The sequence below is a fragment of the Coregonus lavaretus genome (genome assembly GCF_964263955.1).
Source record: "Coregonus lavaretus genome assembly, chromosome: 8".
Lineage (NCBI taxonomy): Eukaryota > Metazoa > Chordata > Actinopteri > Salmoniformes > Salmonidae > Coregonus > Coregonus lavaretus.
The window spans coordinates 5759925-5777937 of NC_139995.1; the positions used below are offsets into that span (position 1 = coordinate 5759925).

Sequence of the window (18013 nt, forward strand, 5' to 3'; positions counted from 1 at the left end):
CTAAGACAGTGTATTAAGGTACTTGTTCTCTCCGGCCAGAGAGGTCAACATGGAGGTCATGTCTCCTACAGCCATGTTAGGGAGCCCAGAGGGGGGCAGGGTGATTGATGTCTGGGGGGTGGTGAGGCGGGATGAGGTCTGGGATGAACCCCCATGGAGAGGAGGGTTGATGGGGCTGAATGACGAGGGGTCTGGGTCGTCGATGATGGAGGTAAAGTCTATCTGGGCGTTGTCCAGATCTAGGTTCTCCAGAGCATTGGAGATGGGGGTCGACTCATGAAGGTAGGCTAGGGACGCAGACTTATTGCCCTGGTGATCCATGTGGGTTACCAGGTGCTGTTGGTGTTGGTGCTGGTCGAGGCAGGGCCCGGTCTGGGTTGGATCCTGGTGAGGGTGGCTGATCTGCTGCTTGTCCATGTCAGGGTGATGCATGTGGATCTGGCCAGAGTAGTACATGTTGTTGTTGATGTTGTTTGAGGGGGAGAAGATCTCCTGGTGGGTCTGATGGCTCTGGACAGGGGGCAGACGGACCACACTCCTAGGGCTGGAGGTAGAGTGGACTGGGCTGAGGTGAGGAGGACTGCCCAGGTACCCTCCACCTTCCTGGGACTGGACACTATTCTGCCTGATGAGGGGCTTCCGGCACTGGGGGGGTCTTGGGACCACAGGGGCCCCCATGTCCTGGCCGTAGCAGGACACTGGGCCTCCAGGCAGGCCCATCATGGGTACCTCCGTCGGGGGGATGGAGGAGCTAGAGCTGGGGACTCGGTTGTGTGCTGGGGGGCTCATCAGGTTCTGGTTGGTGGGGTAGCCAGGGTAGCTGGAGCCTGGGTTGGGGTAGAGGTTCTGTTGGTGTTGGGGACTATGCTGCTGCTGTTGCTGCATCATGGCCACCTGAATCAAATCAAATGAGATCAACATTTAGTTAAAGTGCTACCATAAATACTTCAAGACAAAAGAAGCACACACATTTTATTCAGGAAATGTCCTTGAAAACATCACAAAACACTTTACCAAAAGAGGGGGAACAAAGAGCAGAAGAAAAAGGGAGAGGGAAAACAAGTCACCTGCTGTCCTGTCATGTCCATGCTGTCTGACAGAGGAAGAGGTTTCCCGTCCACTCCTATCCCCCTCTGGTCCTGCTCCTGACCCCACATCAGAACCTGCTGCGACTGCACATAGTTCCTCACCATCATCTCCTTCACCTGCATCATGGGCGTCTGGGAGCGACCCCCAGCACCCAGCCCAGCCGACCCCAGGCTGATGCCTCCGCTTTGGGGGAAGGAACCCTGCTTCTTCCCTTGCTGCATGGAGGCCTGGTTCTGGTTCTCCATGCCTCCTCCATGGAAGTCACAGCTGGGGTTGGTGGTCCTCATCATGCCCTGGCCAGGCTGCCCCTGCTGGGGGTAACCGCTCTGGGAGGACATGGGTTGCATGGGCATGGGTGTCTGCCCTGCATGGGGCCTCTGCTGCTGGTGTTGGTGGAGTTGCTTCTGGCAGGCATCTGGGTTGGCTAGGGCTGGGTGGTACTGCTGCTGCTCTGGTTTGATGGTCAGTTTGTGTCCGCCATCAGGCCCTTGGGTGTACAGACCCTGCTGGCTACTGTAGAGACCCTGTGTCTGGCCCTGCATAGAGCCCTGGTCCTGATACTGCATCCCCGTCTGAAGAGCTCCATGAGTGGTCTGGACCTGGCTGCTCTCTACCCAGGGCCCTGTCCCTCCATCGGGGCCGCCCTGGTCCAGGCTGGGGTAGTGTGGTCCGGAGGGACTAAGCTGGCAGGTACTCATACTGTACTCAGCCTGCCGCAGCAAGATGTTGGACATACCCTCTGGGTGAATGGGTCCCCCCTGCCCCATCTGGCCCTGACCTGGTCCTCTGGATGTGCCCTGGTAGTGGCCACCCTGCATGAACATCTGTCCCTGTGTCTGGTAGCCCTGCTCTGGGCAACCCAGGCTGTCGTGGCTGGGTGATAACAGGCTGGTGGGACCCCCCATGTGGTGGGACTGGTAGCCCAGGAAGCCTCTTTCTCTTGGGGGAAGCATCATGCAGTGGTTTCTGGCATCCGTGGTTCCTCCATGGGAGTCCATAGCCATGGCCTCCATCATGACATTCTCTGTGATGCTGGGTGGCCGCGGCGAGTACATGTGGCGGGCGATGTTGGCGTCCGACCCACAATGCTGCAGGGCGTTCCTCCGGCCCATCATGGCCACATTGTTCAGGCTGTTGAAGCGTTGCACCTTGGGAAACAAAATCAAATCAACATTTATTGAACGTGTAAATACTCAAATACATAGCTAGCAACAACAATAAAGCAGTCTTAGTAATTTAATCTACTACTACTACCAACAACAACAACAACCTTGGGAAGGGCCTGTGGGTCGCCGGTGGAGCGGACGGGGTCGCTGGCACGTCGGGTGGCATTCCCTGGGGCTTGGTGGGGGTAGATGACCCCGGTGCCATACTCCCCCATTTTGGCACTGTGTCTCCTCGGACCCCCCTGCTGCAGGAACGTAGGTAGCGGCTGACCCTGGGGATAATAATAATAATAATGATACACTTAAATTGTATAGCACATTTCATACATTTACATTTTAGTCATTTAGCAGATGCTCTTATCAGGAGCAATTAGGGTTAAGTGCCTTGCTCAAGGGCACATAGACACATTTTTCACCTGTCAGTTACTGGGCCAACGCTCTTAACCGCTAGGCTACCTGCCGCCAACTCAAGTTGCTGTCCAAAATAAAATAAATAAAAGCAAAGAATGCTAAAAAAATACATAGGAATAAGATATTCAAAAGAATACAAAACTAGCCATATTAAGGGTTGCAAAATTCCAAAAATTCCCAGGTTTTCCAGAATTCAGAAAAGCTGGACATTTTGAGAAAGTTACCAGAATTTTGCAACTCAAGCCACACTAATTAAAAACCAAACTAACAAGAAGAGTCTGTACCTGGTACTCGCTGAGGAACCCTCCTCGTCTCCCGGGTGTCCCTGGTCCCTGTTCCATACTGGGCAGCGGGGTAGGGGGTGGGCCGCCAGTTGCTGCTGCATACTTAGCCTTCAGGCTGTACTGCTGAGCGGGTGTTAGACAAGGCAGACCTGGCAACCCTCCTCCCGATCCAACACCATGGCAGGGCCCTCTTCGGCGGCTGGTCTCAGGGGAGAGGGGGTCACCTCCTCCCTGCTCAGGACCCAGGAACCCTTCAATTGAATTTGAAATTTAGTTTTTAAACTAAACTAGAAGGTAATTTTCCATGAAGAAACATTGTGGGACTTGCTTCAGCTCTTTAAAAGTTTAAAATGTTTTACTGAAGCAGTGAAATATAGTCAAAGGTTAATATATTAAAATATCTGGTCTGATTACGTTGATCGACTACTATATAAACCTTATTACTTTGGAGTATGGGGTAGTTAGATCACATATTCCATCACAAATAACTACACTTTTACTCATAAGGAATTAGAAAAGTTTTAAGCTATTATTTGGGGAGAGAAATATGATGGTGCATCTAGTGGAAGAAGATTAGTAGTTTGTTAGTGTTGAAAAATTGAGGCTGGTGTAGTAGAGTGTTTTATAAATAAATGATAGTAGCCTTCAGCGGGAGACTAGGTAGTAGTATTATTATTAGTAAGTAGCCCAGAAGTACTAGCATCAGTATTTTGCAGTACCAATAGTGAATGTTTTAGATACAGTGCATTTGGAAAGTATTCAGACCCCTTGACTTTTTCCACATTTTGTTACGTTACAGCCTTATTCTAAAATTGATTAAATAAAATGTTTTCCCTCATCAATCTACACACAATACCCCATATTGACAAAGCGAAAACAGGTTTTTAGAAATGTTTGCACATTAAGAAAGAAAAAACAGATACCTTTGCTATGAGACTCGAAATTGAGCTCAGGTGCATCCTGTTTCCATTGATCATCCTTGAGATGTTTCTACAACTTGATTGGAGTCCACCTTTGGTAAATTCAATTGATTGGACATGATTTGGAAAGGCACGCACCTGTCTATATAAGGTCCACAGTTGACAGTGCATGTCAGAACAAAAACCAAGCCATGAGGTCGAAGGAATTGTCCGTAGAACTCAGAGACAGTATTGTGTTGAGGCACAGATCTGGAGAAGGGTACCAACAATTTCTGCAGCATTCAAGGTCCCCAAGAACACAGTGGCCTCCATCATTCTTAAATGGAAGAAGTTTGGGACCACCAAGGCTCTTTCTAGAGCTGGCCGCCCAGCCAACTGAGCAGTCGGGGGAGAAGGGCCTTGGTCAGGGAGGTGACCAAGAACCCGATGGTCACTCTGATGGAGCTCCAGAGTTCCTCTGTGGAGATGGGAGAACCTTCCAGAAGGACAATCATCTCTGCAGCACTCCACCAATCAGACCTTTATGGTAGAGTGGCCAAACTAAAGCCACTTCTCAGTAAAAGGCACATGACAGCCCGCTTGGAGTATGCCAAAAGGCACCTAAAGACTCTCAGACCATGAGAAACAAGATTCTCTTGTCTGATGAAACCAAGATTGAACTCTTTGGCCTGAATGCCAAGAGACACGTCTGGAGGAAACCTGGCACCATCCCTACGGTGAAGCATGGTGGTGGCAGCATCATGCTGTGGGGATGTTTTTCAGCGGCAGGGACTGGTAGACTAGTCAGGATCGAGGGAAAGATGAACGGAGCAAAGTACAGAGAGATCCTTGATGACAATCTGCTCCAGAGTGCTCAGGACCTCAGACTGAGGCGAAGGTTCACCTTCCAACAGGACAACGACCCTAAGCACACAGCCAAAATAACGCAGGACTGGCTTGGGGACAAGTCTATGAATGTCCTTGAGTGGCCAAGCCAGAGCCCAGACTTGAACCCGATCTAACATCTCTGGAGAGACCTGAAAATAGTTGTGCAGCGACGCTCCCCATCCAACCTGACAGAGCTTGCGAGGATCTGCAGAGAAGAATGGGAGAAACACCCCAAATACAGGTGTGCGTCATACCCAAGAAGACTCTGTAATCGCTGCCAAAGGTGCTTCAACAAAGTACTGAGTAAAGTGTCTGAATACTTATGTAAATGTAATATTTCAGTTTTAAATTATACATTTGCAAAAATATCAGAAAACCTGTTTTTGCTTTGTCATTATTGGGTATTGTGTGTAGATTGATGAGGGAAAAAAACAATTTAATCAATTTTAGAATAAGGCTGTAATGTAACAAAATGTGGAAAAAGTCATGGGGTCTGAATACTTTCCGAATGCACTGTATTTCCAAATCAGACTTAAGTAACCACATTGTGGGTCTGTTACAATACATCTTGACGGATTTGACGAGTATCGACTTTGGTAGATAAGATTTGTTGAATGTGCGCCAATCTGGTCAATGGAACGGTCTGCGCATCTATAGTCACAGGGTTCCATACTAACGTTTTCAGTGATTTGGTCAAATTTGGTGCGACCAAATTATAGTATAAATTATACCTATATAATTATAGTATAAAGTAATTCAACGCTCTTCATTAAGAAGTGTTCTATACTATGATGGTATGATTCAATAAATTAAGTGTTTAATCTAACAAGTCCACACAGGAATGCATGATTCCAGATATCTTGATGCGCAACCTAAACCAGTGATTGTCATGAATTTTGTTGCTATTATTTTACTGCCAAAATAGGGTTCACGATTTATTTAATTTTTTGTTCAATAGAGATTAATTTGTCTACATTTGTCTATCTTTCTGGGCACTAATATCACATAGGCTAATTCATTTGGGGCTAATTCACCACCTGAAGAAGTGGTTAGCTAGATCAGTTACTCTAAATAATATAGCCTAATATTTAGGCTACTTATAGTTAGCAGCGTAATTGATATCAGTAAATTGAATGAATAGGCCAATGCACTCACCTTGAATGGCCGGCGTGTTTAAAAAATATATATTTATTAAAAAATTAGTTTTTTTTGTCATTTAGCAGATGCTCTTATCCAGAGCGACTTACAGTTAGTGAGTGCATACATTTTTCATACTGGCCCCACGTGGGAATCGAACCCACAACCCTGGCGTTGCAAGCGCCATGCTCTACCAACTGAGCTACAGGAGTTGATACATAATATTCAGACCTACAGAAAGCTTGGCCCTCTTCTCCACTACAGTAACAACAGTGGTTGTGTTCAAGACAGTGTTTTTAGATGACCAGACGACTGTTTGATTGACCAGTGGGCCAGGTTAAATGTTTCGAAAGCCTATTCATTAAATGTGTTTGAATTCAAAATAAGCTATCAACCCTTGATGGGTGATCAGCAGAACAATAAAGTATTTAAGCATGTGAGAAGAGGGTGCGCTAAATGACAACAATGCTTACAGTTTTATACATTTTCCCTTTTGATATTAGATGAAGTAATCCCAAATGTAATCAGCGGTTTTTAAAGTGGCACTCCAGTCTCCTTTTCACCTAATTTAACACCTGATTTACTTCTCAATAGGTGGTCCAGGTAAGTCATGACATAGCACAAGTGGGGGGGGTGGGCCTTTCCTCTTTTGTTCTCTATTGCTCCTCTATTGTTCCTCAAGCAAGTCATCACAGATTCCCATCAGACCAACTCCTTGAATGCCCTACTCCTTGAAGTCTGCAGTTGTGTCTAAAAAACACTATTTGGGCTTTTCAACAGTAAAACTTAAATAATCGCTGGAAGACGTCTTTAAGAATGTAACTGTAATCCGATTACACATTTTGAAAAAGTAATCAGAGCTGATTACAGTTAGTTCATATTTGTAATCGGTTCCATAATCCCCGTTACATGAAATCCGTTACTACCCAACCCTGTCCCCCAGTGCTATAATTTGATTGGTAAAATATATTTATATTCTGATTCCAGATTTGAATAGCGGAGAAGTAGACTAAGATTTCATACCTAGCTTGTTGGGAAAATGGTATAAGTAGCTGATTTGTGTCAAAGGTCACAATGTTAACTCATTGTCTCATGTTTAGAATGTGCTCCCAAAGTGCTAAAATGTGAATTTTCTTACAGTTCTATGAAAGTTAATTCAACAGTGGGAAGTTAGCTTAATGAATGTAGTGGACGCAGTTACTAAAACAGCTGTACCTCTTGATTGGTAGAAGTTATTTCTGTTCTGATTTCAGATTTAAATAGCAGATATGCAGACCAAGATGTCATACCCCCTAAGTTGTTGTCTAAAGTGCTGGGAAAGTGGTCCACATTTCAGTTGTTTGTAAAAGTTGAGAAGAAAAGTAGTTTGATGCAGTTACTAACACAGCTGTATCGTTCGATTGGTAAAATATATATTGGCACCTTGGACAAAGATGAGCAAAAAAAGACTGTATAAAATAAATAATACAAATACGGAGCTATATTGTATGCAAAAAAAGGGAAAATATATTATTTTACACTAATACAATTGAAAAAAATATATATATATTTGGTTTAACAAGTAATAAAAGACTGTGCAAAGCGGTCATCAAGGCAAACGGTGGCTATTTGAAGATTCTCAAATATAAAATATATTTTGATTTGTTTAACACTTTTTTGGTTACTGCATGATTCCATATGTGTTATTTCATAGTTTTGATGTATTCACTATTATTCTACAATGTAGAAAATAGTAAAAAGAAAGAAAGACCCTTGAATGAGTAGGTGTGTCCAAACTTTCGACTGGTACTGTATGTCTGCACATATATGATGTAGTACACAATTTTGGGGGACCACTTTTGGCTCGGGAACACTACTTTCAGAACTACTGGCTAAAAAGTATACAAAAGTACCGGAGAATCTCTTTAAAAACATTAATGAAAACAGTTGTTTCCAAAGTGCCATGGAGGACCATGGTTAAACAAATAACATGTAATGATTAAAAGAAGACAAAGTTACAAAACAAAAATATTACCTCCTCCTACTCCTAACTGGGAGACCTCGCTCGAGCGCCGGCTGGAGAGGTAGGGGGACACCATGGAAGAACGACGGCTCACTGTGTAGGCAGAGCTCAGGCTGCTGGTGCTACTCCCCCTCCGGTCACTGATAGGGAGGGCCATGCCAGAGGGTCCGCCCCCCAGCTCGTGATTGGACAGTTCCATGACACGGCGGTTGGAGAGGATGGGTGAGGGAGAACACATCCCTCCCATCATCTCTCCTGGACCACCTGGAGAAACAAGACAGGATGAGAAACATCAAATTAAATGTCTGGCACAGAAAATACTGCTACAATTTGAGAGTGAATGTCATTTTTTGCTTCAATCGATATCATCTATGCACTGCAGTGCATAAGTTTGAGTTGGCCTTACTCTTCAAGGGTTGTTCAAGAGGAAAGCATAAGTATTGTGAACTGAATCCAAGCTAAGCATCTTACTCCCAGGTCCGATTTTAGGTAAATGGTCCTCTATAGATGAGGACCAGGTTTAAAATCACTGGTTCAACCATAGTTTTTCATCTACAAGCGACTTTACATACCTGTGAGTGCTGGTAGCTTGCTACTCCTACCACAGCGTCCGGGTGGAGTGGGCCGTCTGATCTGTTTCAGCTTGTCTATCTTCAGGTTCTCTAGTCTCTTTAGGGCCTGAGCCGACGTGCCCCCCATCCCTGCCGTGCCCTGCCCTCTTCCCCCCGCCTCCCCTCCTCCTCCCGCCCCTCCGTCCTCCAGAGCGGTCAGGTCCTCCAGACTCCCTGCTGCGTTCAGGTTCATCTCCACACCACTGTCGTTGTTGTTGGCGCTCCCCAGTGGAGAACGCTCGCTACTGCAGGACGACTGGCCACCCGGACTGGGCTGAGACTTCTGGAAGAAAGAGAGATGATAATGTAGCTTAATACATGTAGCTTAAAACATTTGGAAGAACTCTATAGAAGATGGACACCACAGAGAGCAGGAGTTGAGTCAGAAGAAGAAGATTTCATTCTCAGTTCTCCAGTCTAAACCACAGGAGGTTGGTGGCACCTTAATTGGGGAGAACGGGCTTGTGGTAAAGGCTGAAGCGGAATAGTATCAAATACATCAAACGCATGGTTTCCAGGTGTTTGATGCCATTCCATTCGCTCCGTTCCGGCCATTATTATGAGCCATCCTCCCCTCAGGAGCCTCCAATGGTCTAAACTCACCAGAGCAGATTCAGGCGCCAGCAGTTTGCAGTCCTCCCTGTGTCCAGCCTCCTCTTTCTCCAGCACCAGTTCACCAGACTGTCCACCAGTGGTCAGTGATGAGCCAGGCGGCCGGGGCCCAGTGTCTCCTCTGTGCTTCTTAGTGATGTGAGCCTCAGGGCCGTGGACTGTCTTCACGTGCTTCCTCAGAGAGCTGGGGTCTGTGTAGCGTTTCGTACACCCAGGGATCTTACACACATACGGCTTCTGTAGTGGGACAGGAGGACACAACACGATTGGACATGGTAACAAAACTTGAATTCAGGTCAGACATTTGTAACTATTTGAAGTTATTTCTTATGCCATCTGTATTTCAAATAGTCTCTCATGATGTCAAAACAAGAGATAAATCTGTGAGATAAATCATAGATTTCAACGTAATCGATGCTGATAGATCATTCACTAAGTATTCATAAAACAATTTAAATCAATAATTTGAGTGAACAATCCCTTTAAGCAAGTGATGATGTCAGCAGTTCGAGTTAGTGTGATTGATTGTCTGATTGTTTGGTTAATTGATAGTGTGTACCTCATTGGAGTGTGTGCGGTTCTGGTGCTTGGCTCTGTCTGAGGCGTTGGAGAAGGCTTTGTTGCATCCCTCGTGTTCACAGACATACGGCTTCTCCCCTGTATGAGACCGCAGGTGGGTCTTCAGGTTCTCCAGGCGAGAGTAGGCCTTATTACAGCCCTCAAACTGAAACAACACATAAAGCATTATAACACAGCTCAAACTGAAACACACAAGACACATACTAAGAGTAGGCCTTATTACAACCCACAAACTGAAACAGAGGTAAACAATGTCTTATAATACCCCTCAAACTGAAACACACATAAAGCATTATAACACAGCTCAAACGTACAGTACATTAGGAAAGTATTCAGACCCCTTCCCTTTTTCCACATTTTGTTACGTTACAGCCTTATTCTAAAATTGATTACATTAATGTTGTTCCTCATCAATCTACACACAATACCCCATAATGACAAAATGAAAACAGGTTTTTAGAATTAAAAAACAAAACAAAACAGAAACACCTTATTTACATAAGTATTCAGACACTTTGCTATGAGACTCGAAATTCAGCTCAGGTGCATCCTGTTCCATTGATCATCCTTGAGATGTTTCTACAACTTGATTGGAGCCCACCTGTGGTAAATTCCATTGATTGGACATTATTTAGAAAGGCACACACCTGTCTATATAAGGTCCCACAGTTGACAGTGCATGTCAGAGCAAAAACCAAGCCATGGGGTCGAAGGAATTGTCTGTAGATTTCCGAGACAGGATTGTGTCGAGGCACAGATCTCGGGAAGGGTACCAAAACATTTCTGCAGCATTCAAGGTCCCCAAGAACACAGTGAAGAAGTTTGGGACCACCAAGGCTCTTTCTAGAGCTGGCCGCCCGGCCAACTGAGCAGTCGGGGGAGAAGGGCCTTGGTCAGGGAGATGACCAAGAACCCGATGGTCACTCTGACAGAGCTCCAGAGTTCCTCTGTGGAGATGGGAGAACCTTCCAGAAGGACAACCATCTTTGCAGCACTCCACCAATCAGGCCTTTATGGTAGAGTGGCCAGACGGAAGCCAGTTCTCAGAAATAGGCACATGACAGCCCACTTGGGAGTTTGCCAAAAGCCACCTAAAGGACTCCCAGACCATGCGAAACAAGATTCTCTGGTCTGATGAAACAAAGATTGAACTCTTTGACCTGAATGCCAAGCGTCACGTCTGGAGGAAACCTGGCACAATCCCTATGGTGAAACATGGTGGTTGCAGCATCATGCTATAGGGATGTTTTTCAGCGGCAGGGACTGGGAGACTAGTCAGGATCTAGGGAAAGATGAACGGAGCAAAGTACAGAGAGATCCTTGATGAAAACCTTCTCCAGAGCACTCAGGACCTCAGAATGGGAGAAACTCCCCAAATACAGGTGTGCCAAGCTTGTAGCGTCATACCCAAGAAGACTTGAGGCTGTAATCACTGCCAAAGGTGCTTCAACAAAGTACTGAGCAGTGGTGGAAAAAGTACTCAATTGTCATACTTGACTAAAAGTAAAAATACCGTATTAGAAAATGACTAAGTAAAAGTGAAAGTCACCCAGTAAAATACTACTTGAGTAAAAGTCTAAAAGTATTTACAATTACATTTACATTTACGTCATTTAGCAGATGCTCTTATCCAGAGCGACTTACAAATTGTATTTGGTTTTAAATATACTTAAGTATCAAAAGTAAAAGTATAAACCATATACAATTCCTTATATTAAGCAAACCAGACGTCACCATTTTATTTTATTTATTTTATTGACTGATAGCCAGGGGCACATTCTAACACTCAGACATAATTTACAAACTAAGCATGTGTGTTTAGTGAGTCCGCCAGATCAGAGGTAGTAGTGATGACCAGGGACATTCTCTTGATAAGTGTGTGAATTGGACAATTTTCGTGTCAAAATGTAACGAGTACTTTTGGCTGTCAGGGAAAATGTATGGAATAATATTTCATTTAGGAATGTAGTGAAGTAAAAGTAAAAGTTGGCAAAAATATAAATAGTAAAGTAAAGTATAGATACCCCAAAGAAACTACTTATGTAGTACTTTAAAGTATTTTTACTTAAGTACTTTACACCACTGGTACTGAGTACATTGTCTGAATACTTATGTAAATATAATATTTCAGTTTATTTTTTATTTTTAATACATTTGCAAAAATGTCAAAAAACCTGGTTTTGCTTTGTCATTATGGGGTATTGTGTGTAGATTGATGAGGGGGAAAAAAACAATTTAATCCATTTTAGAATAAGGCTGTAATGTAACAAAATGTGGAAAAAGTCAAGGGGTCTGAATAATTTCTGAATGCATTGTATAATACCCCTCAAACTGAAACAATAGATGCACATCTTATTACATTCCTCAAACTGAAACACACATAACGCATTATAACACAGCTCAAACTGAAACACAGACACAAAATGTCTTGTTAACCTGCTCAAACTGAACCACACGTACTGTACAAATACCAATACGTAATGTAGACTGAAAGTCAAGGTCTGATGTAATCACTGTCAGGTAGCGCATTTCGATTAAAGCCACATACATGCACTGTGAGTATACTACCTATACTGTATCTCTCTCTCAAACTGATTTTTGAAATTATTTTATGAATTTGAAATGTGATTCTAAACTGAATTTGAATTCATATAACAGTCCATTTCAAAGCTCAGTTTGAGAGAGAGCGATCAGAATACTGTAGTATACTCACAGTACACTTATGCGGTTTCTCTCCTGTGTGCCTGCGCATGTGAACCACCAGCATGTACTGGGCCTTGAAAGGTCTTTGCTCCCTGGAACACTCCTGCCAGTGGCACACAAACTCCTTCTTCTCTCCATGGATGTGCTCGTTGTTTATGTGCTGTGGAAGACAGAGAGATTTTATTGTCATTGTAATGTTGATAAGAGTCTTTACACGGATCCTGTGTTTTGTGTGGCTCTCCAGGACCATAGTTGGAAACCGCTACTCTAGACTAACTCAAACCAACGGTTCCCAACCTTTCCCCTCCTTTCCCTTCTCGCATACAGTGTGTATATGTAAGGCCAATACTTTTTGCTCATGACCTGACCAGAAAAACTCTGGGCCCTAACTAGTGCCGGGGGCCCAGAGTTTATCCAGGCCAAGTCACGTAGTCAGGAAAACCTCCTGTCCCTACTCACGTGGACTAGCTGCTCCTGCGTGTCAAACTCCTTGCTGCAGCTCTCCCAGTGGCAGTTGGTTTCATAGATGGCCTCTGGCTCCGGTTTATCCTCCTTATCCAGATCCTCCCGCCCCTCCAGGAGACCCATCAGAGGATCCTGGGTAGAGGTCAATGGTCAGGGGTCATTGGTTAGAAGTCAGGGTTCAACACAACAGGAAGTACATGGGCAGTTCTCAGATGAGCAACATTAAATACAGTGAGGGAAAAAAGTATTTGATCCCCTGCTGATTTTGTACGTTTGACCACTGACAAAGAAATGATCAGTCTATAATTTTAATGGTAGGTTTATTTGAACAGTGAGAGACAGAATAACAACAAAAAAATCCAGAAAAACGCATGTCAAAAATGTTATAAATTGATTTGCATTTTTATGAGGGAAATAAGTATTTGACCCCCTCTCAATCAGAAAGATTTCTGGCTCCCAGGTGTCTTTTATACAGGTAACGAGCTGAGATTAGGAGCACACTCTTAAAGGGAGTGCTCCTAATCTCAGTTTGTTTCCTGTATAAAATACACCTGTCCACAGAAGCAATCAATCAATCAGATTCCAAACTCTCCACCATGGCCAAGACCAAAGAGCTCTCCAAGGATGTCAGGGACAAGATTGTAGACCTACACAAGGCTGGAATGGGCTACAAGACCATCGCCAAGCAGCTTGGTGAGAAGGTGACAACAGTTGGTGCGATTATTCGCAAATGGAAGAAACACAAAATAACTGTCAATCTCCCTCAGCCTGGGGCTCCATGCAAGATCTCACCTCGTGGAGTTGCAATGATCATGAGAACGGTGAGGAATCAGCCTAGAACTACACGGGAGGATCTTGTCAATGATCTCAAGGCAGCTGGGACCATAGTCACCAAGAAAACAATTGGTAACACACTACGCCGTGAAGGACTGAAATCCTGCAGCGCCCGCAAGGTCCCCCTGCTCAAGAGAGCACATATGCAGGCCCGTCTGAAGTTTGCCAATGAACATCTGGATGATTCAGAGGAGAACTGGGTGAAAGTGTTGTGGTCAGATGAGACCAAAATCGAGGTCTTTGGCATCAACTCAACTCGCCGTGTTTGGAGGAGGAGGAATGCTGCCTATGACCCCAAGAACACCATCCCCACGTCAAACATGGAGGTGGAAACATTATGCTTTGGGGGTGTTTTTCTGCTAAGGGGACAGTACAACTTCACCGCATTAAAGGGACGATGGACGGGGCCATGTACCGTCAAATCTTGGGTGAGAACCTCCTTCCCTCAGCCAGGGCATTGAAAATGGGTCGTGGATGGGTATTCCAGCATGACAATGACCCAAAACACACGGCCAAGGCAACAAAGGAGTGGCCCAAGAAGAAGCACATTAAGGTCCTGGAGTGGCCTAGCCAGTCTCCAGACCTTAATCCCATAGAAAATCTGTGGAGGGAGCTGAAGGTTTGTTGCCAAACGTCAGCCTCGAAACCTTAATGACTTGGAGAAGATCTGCAAAGAGGAGTGGGACAAAATCCCTCCTGAGATGTGTGCAAACCTGGTGGCCAACTACAAGAAACGTCTGACCTCTGTGATTGCCAACAAGGGTTTTGCCACCAAGTACTAAATCATGTTTTGCAGAGGGGTCAAATACTTATTTCCCTCATTAAAATGCAAATCAATTTATAACATTTTTTACATGTGTTTTTCTGGATTTTTTTGTTGTTATTCTGTCTCTCACTGTTCAAATAAACCTACCATTAAAATTATAGACTGATCATGTCTTTGTCAGTGGGCAAACGTACAAAATCAGCAGGGGATCAAATACTTTTTTCCCTCACTGTACATAGTTGAAACACATAGCACATAAACACATGCAGGCGCATACCCACAATCTCTCTCGCTCTTTCACACTCTCCCACTCTGACAATCTCACACATATTGTTAGCAAAATGGTACTATGTTTAAAAGTTGTGATTGAGTGTTGCCATGTGTGATTGTGTGGTTGAGTGTGTAGTGTAATCTGTTACCTGTGTGTTATGTTCTATATTTTAAATTTAAATTTTAGTAATTAAGCAGATTTTAGCAGCTTTTATACAGAGTGACTTACAGTTTGTGCATTCATCTTTAATTTTAGATACTCATTAAAGAAGTAGGGTTTGAGATGTTTTCGGAAGATACGCATGGACTTTGCTACCCTAGCTTTAGGGGGAAGCTGGTTCCACCATTTCCAGGACAGAGAAGAGCTTTGACTGGGCTAAGCGGGAGCTGCCCTCCCATAGGTGTGGGAGGGCCAAGAGACCAGAGGTGGCAGAACGGAGTACTGGGGTTGGGGTTTGGTGTTTGAGCATAGCCTAAAGGTAGGGAGGGGCAGTTCCTCTTGCTGCTCCATAGGCAAGTACCATGGTCTTGTAGTGGATGCAAGCTTCGACTGGAAGCCAGTGGAGGGTGCGGAGGAGCGGAGTGACATGGAAGAACTTGGAAAGGTTGATCACCAGGCGGGCTGCAATGTTCTGGATAAGTTATAGGGGTTTGATGGCACAAGCGGGGAGCCCAGCCAACAGAGAGTTGCAGTAGTCCAGACGGGAGATTACAATTGCCTGGATTAGGGCCTGCGCCGCTTCCTGTGTGAGGTAGGGTCTTACTCTACAGATTTTGTAGAGCATGAACCTGCAGGAGCAAGTCTCTACTTTGATGTTGTCCAGGGTCATGCCAAGGTTCTTTGCATTCTGGGAGAGGGACACCGTAGAGTTGTCAACCATGATGGAGAGGTCTTGGAGCGGGCGGGCCTTCCCCCGGGAGGAAGAGCAGCCCCGTCTTGTCGAGGTTGAGCTTGAGGTGGGGTGCCGACATCCAAGCTGAGATATCTGCCAGGCACGCCACCTGGGTGTGAGAAGGGGGAAGGAGAAAATAAATTGAGTGTCATCCAAATAGCAGTGATAGGAGAGACCATGTGAGGACATGACGGATCCGAGTGACTTGGGGCATAGAGAGAAGAGGAGAGGGCCTAGAACCGAGCCCCGGGGACACCAGTAGTGAGATTATGTGGGGCAGACACAGATCCTCTCCACATCACCTGGTAGGAGCAGCCTGCCAGGTAGGATGCAATCGAACAGTGTGCCGAGCCTGAGACGCCCAGCCCTGAGAGGGTGGAGAGGAGGACATGATGGTTCACGATGCCGAAGGCAGCGGATAGATCTAGGAGGATGAGAACAGAGGAGAGAGTGTCAGCTTAGGCAGTGCAGAGAGCCTCCGTGACACAGAGGAGAGCAGTCTTGGTTGAGTCTTGAACCCTGACTAGTTAGGGCCAAGAAGATCGTTCTGAGAGAGATAGTGAGACAGTTGTCAGAAACAGCACGCTCAAGTGTTTTGGAAAGAAAAGAGGGGTCGTTTTTTACATCAGAGGGGTTGAGTGTTTGTTTATTGAGGAGGGGAGTGACTCTAGCCATTTTGAAGTCAGAGGGGACGCAGCCAGTGGTCAGGGATGAGTTGATGAGGGAAGTGAGGAATTGAAGGTCTCCAGAGATGGTCTGGAGAAGGGAGGAGGGGATGGGGCTGAGCGGGCAGGATGTCGGGCGGCAGGACCTCACTAGTTGCAGGATTTCCCCTTGGAGATAGAGGGGAGAAAGAGATCAAGGCGTAGGGTAGATCTGTTCGAGTGGGACCAGTGGACTCAATAGGCTGAGTGAATGAGGAGCGGATGTTGTCAACCTTCTTTTCAAAGTGTGTGTGTTGTGTGTGTGTGTTTTGTGTGCAGGGGTGAAAGTAGATTTAATTTCTTAAGGGTCAGACACACCGAGAAATCTGACTGCCGATAGGTACTTAGCACCTCTGCCCAGAGTGCGGCAGTTAAGTTTTTGTTGTTCACATAGAACAGTTTACCTCTGATTTGCTTCGCTTAAATACTCCAGGCCACAAGGTGGCAGTAGCTTGTTTGACTTGTGCCTGCTGTAGCTAATGTAAGCTAACTAGCAAGCTGTGTTAATGTTGTTGCTAGCTAACTAGAATTTGTAGTAAGCCGTTGTTGATACTAACCAGATGGCCACAACTAAATAACTAGCGTAGGTAGCAACATTATAATTAAATCACAATGGATTCGTTTTTGAATAAAGCAGCTGCCTGTTAGCTGTCGAGAGTCGGTGGAGTAGCTAGCTAGTTATGTTGTGCTAGCTATGTTGTGCTAACCGTTTAGCTAACGTTAGCTAGCAAGCGAACTGGCATTGGCAGTATGGAATAATGGAAAGTGAATTCAATGATTCATCATCTTGCTAGAAAGATAGCTTGGTAAAGACAAACATGTAGTGTTGTGTGCATTGTGCTGCACTTACCACCCCATTCGTTACATATGAAGTGTGTGTGACTTCCTGGCTCAGTTAGCAAGCTAAAGTTAACTAGTTAGCTAGCTAACTAATGAGCAGGTGCATATTATCAAATTGAACCTAACAAAATAATAAAAATATGTTTTATGCAGCTTTATTGTTTTAGTAAGAACAATGCGGATGAAAAGGGGGTGGATTACACTGGGAAATGTGCCCTATTTTCTTTCATTTTTCTTGTCTCTTCTGTCGGCTCCCCCACATGGAGGTTTGTGCTCTCTGATTGGCTCAAAGTCAAGCTCTTGGCCACTGACGAGCATTGCGATTCTACAAGTATAAATGGCAGGATCGTTGGTACCAGGTCAGTACACAGCAGAGACAGCTTTTGTTCTAGCAAGAGAAGGAATGGCCTCTTATTGTGCTAAGTACCTATCTGCAGTCAGATTTCTCGGTGTGCCTGTATCAGTATGGGACCTACTATTTTTTACAAATATTTCATGGGTCTAATCATAGAATTACATATAGAATCCTCATTGATTTAGTTTATTTATTTATTTATCTAATCTCCGTGGGCCTAGTAGGCCTAGTAAAAATGTATCATATAACTGTTATCATGTATTACCTTTAATGTGGCATAAACACAACCAGTCATGATGTTTTCATCTGATTGTCAAACAATCACTTCAAAAGGTCGCTCCTGTTGGCTACCCACACACGTTTTTCCACTCACAAAATAAATCCAGCATCCAAACAGTGCACTGTGCACCCGCAAATTGATGAATGGAAAGAGACATCTGTAACAAAAAACCTGAAATTGTAATGAAATTTAGCGATTGATGCGTCCACTGCTGTACACGCGTGT

The 18013-nt window shown here is 44.8% G+C and overlaps 1 protein-coding gene across 1 annotated transcript in view; it reads right to left on the reverse strand.

The window, feature by feature from the left end:
• gli1 (GLI family zinc finger 1) overlaps positions 1-18013 on the reverse strand; it is a gene marked incomplete at both ends in the record, with an annotated part of 37893 nt that continues 19880 nt past the window's right edge. Inside the window, 10 exons of the mRNA XM_084167326.1 lie at positions 1-894; positions 1068-2237; positions 2360-2527; positions 2951-3201; positions 7889-8140; positions 8449-8770; positions 9091-9336; positions 9659-9823; positions 12392-12541; positions 12841-12978. Of these exons, the coding sequence (XP_084023452.1) occupies positions 1-894; positions 1068-2237; positions 2360-2527; positions 2951-3201; positions 7889-8140; positions 8449-8770; positions 9091-9336; positions 9659-9823; positions 12392-12541; positions 12841-12978 (3756 nt within the window). The remainder of the gene's footprint in view (positions 895-1067; positions 2238-2359; positions 2528-2950; positions 3202-7888; positions 8141-8448; positions 8771-9090; positions 9337-9658; positions 9824-12391; positions 12542-12840; positions 12979-18013) is intronic.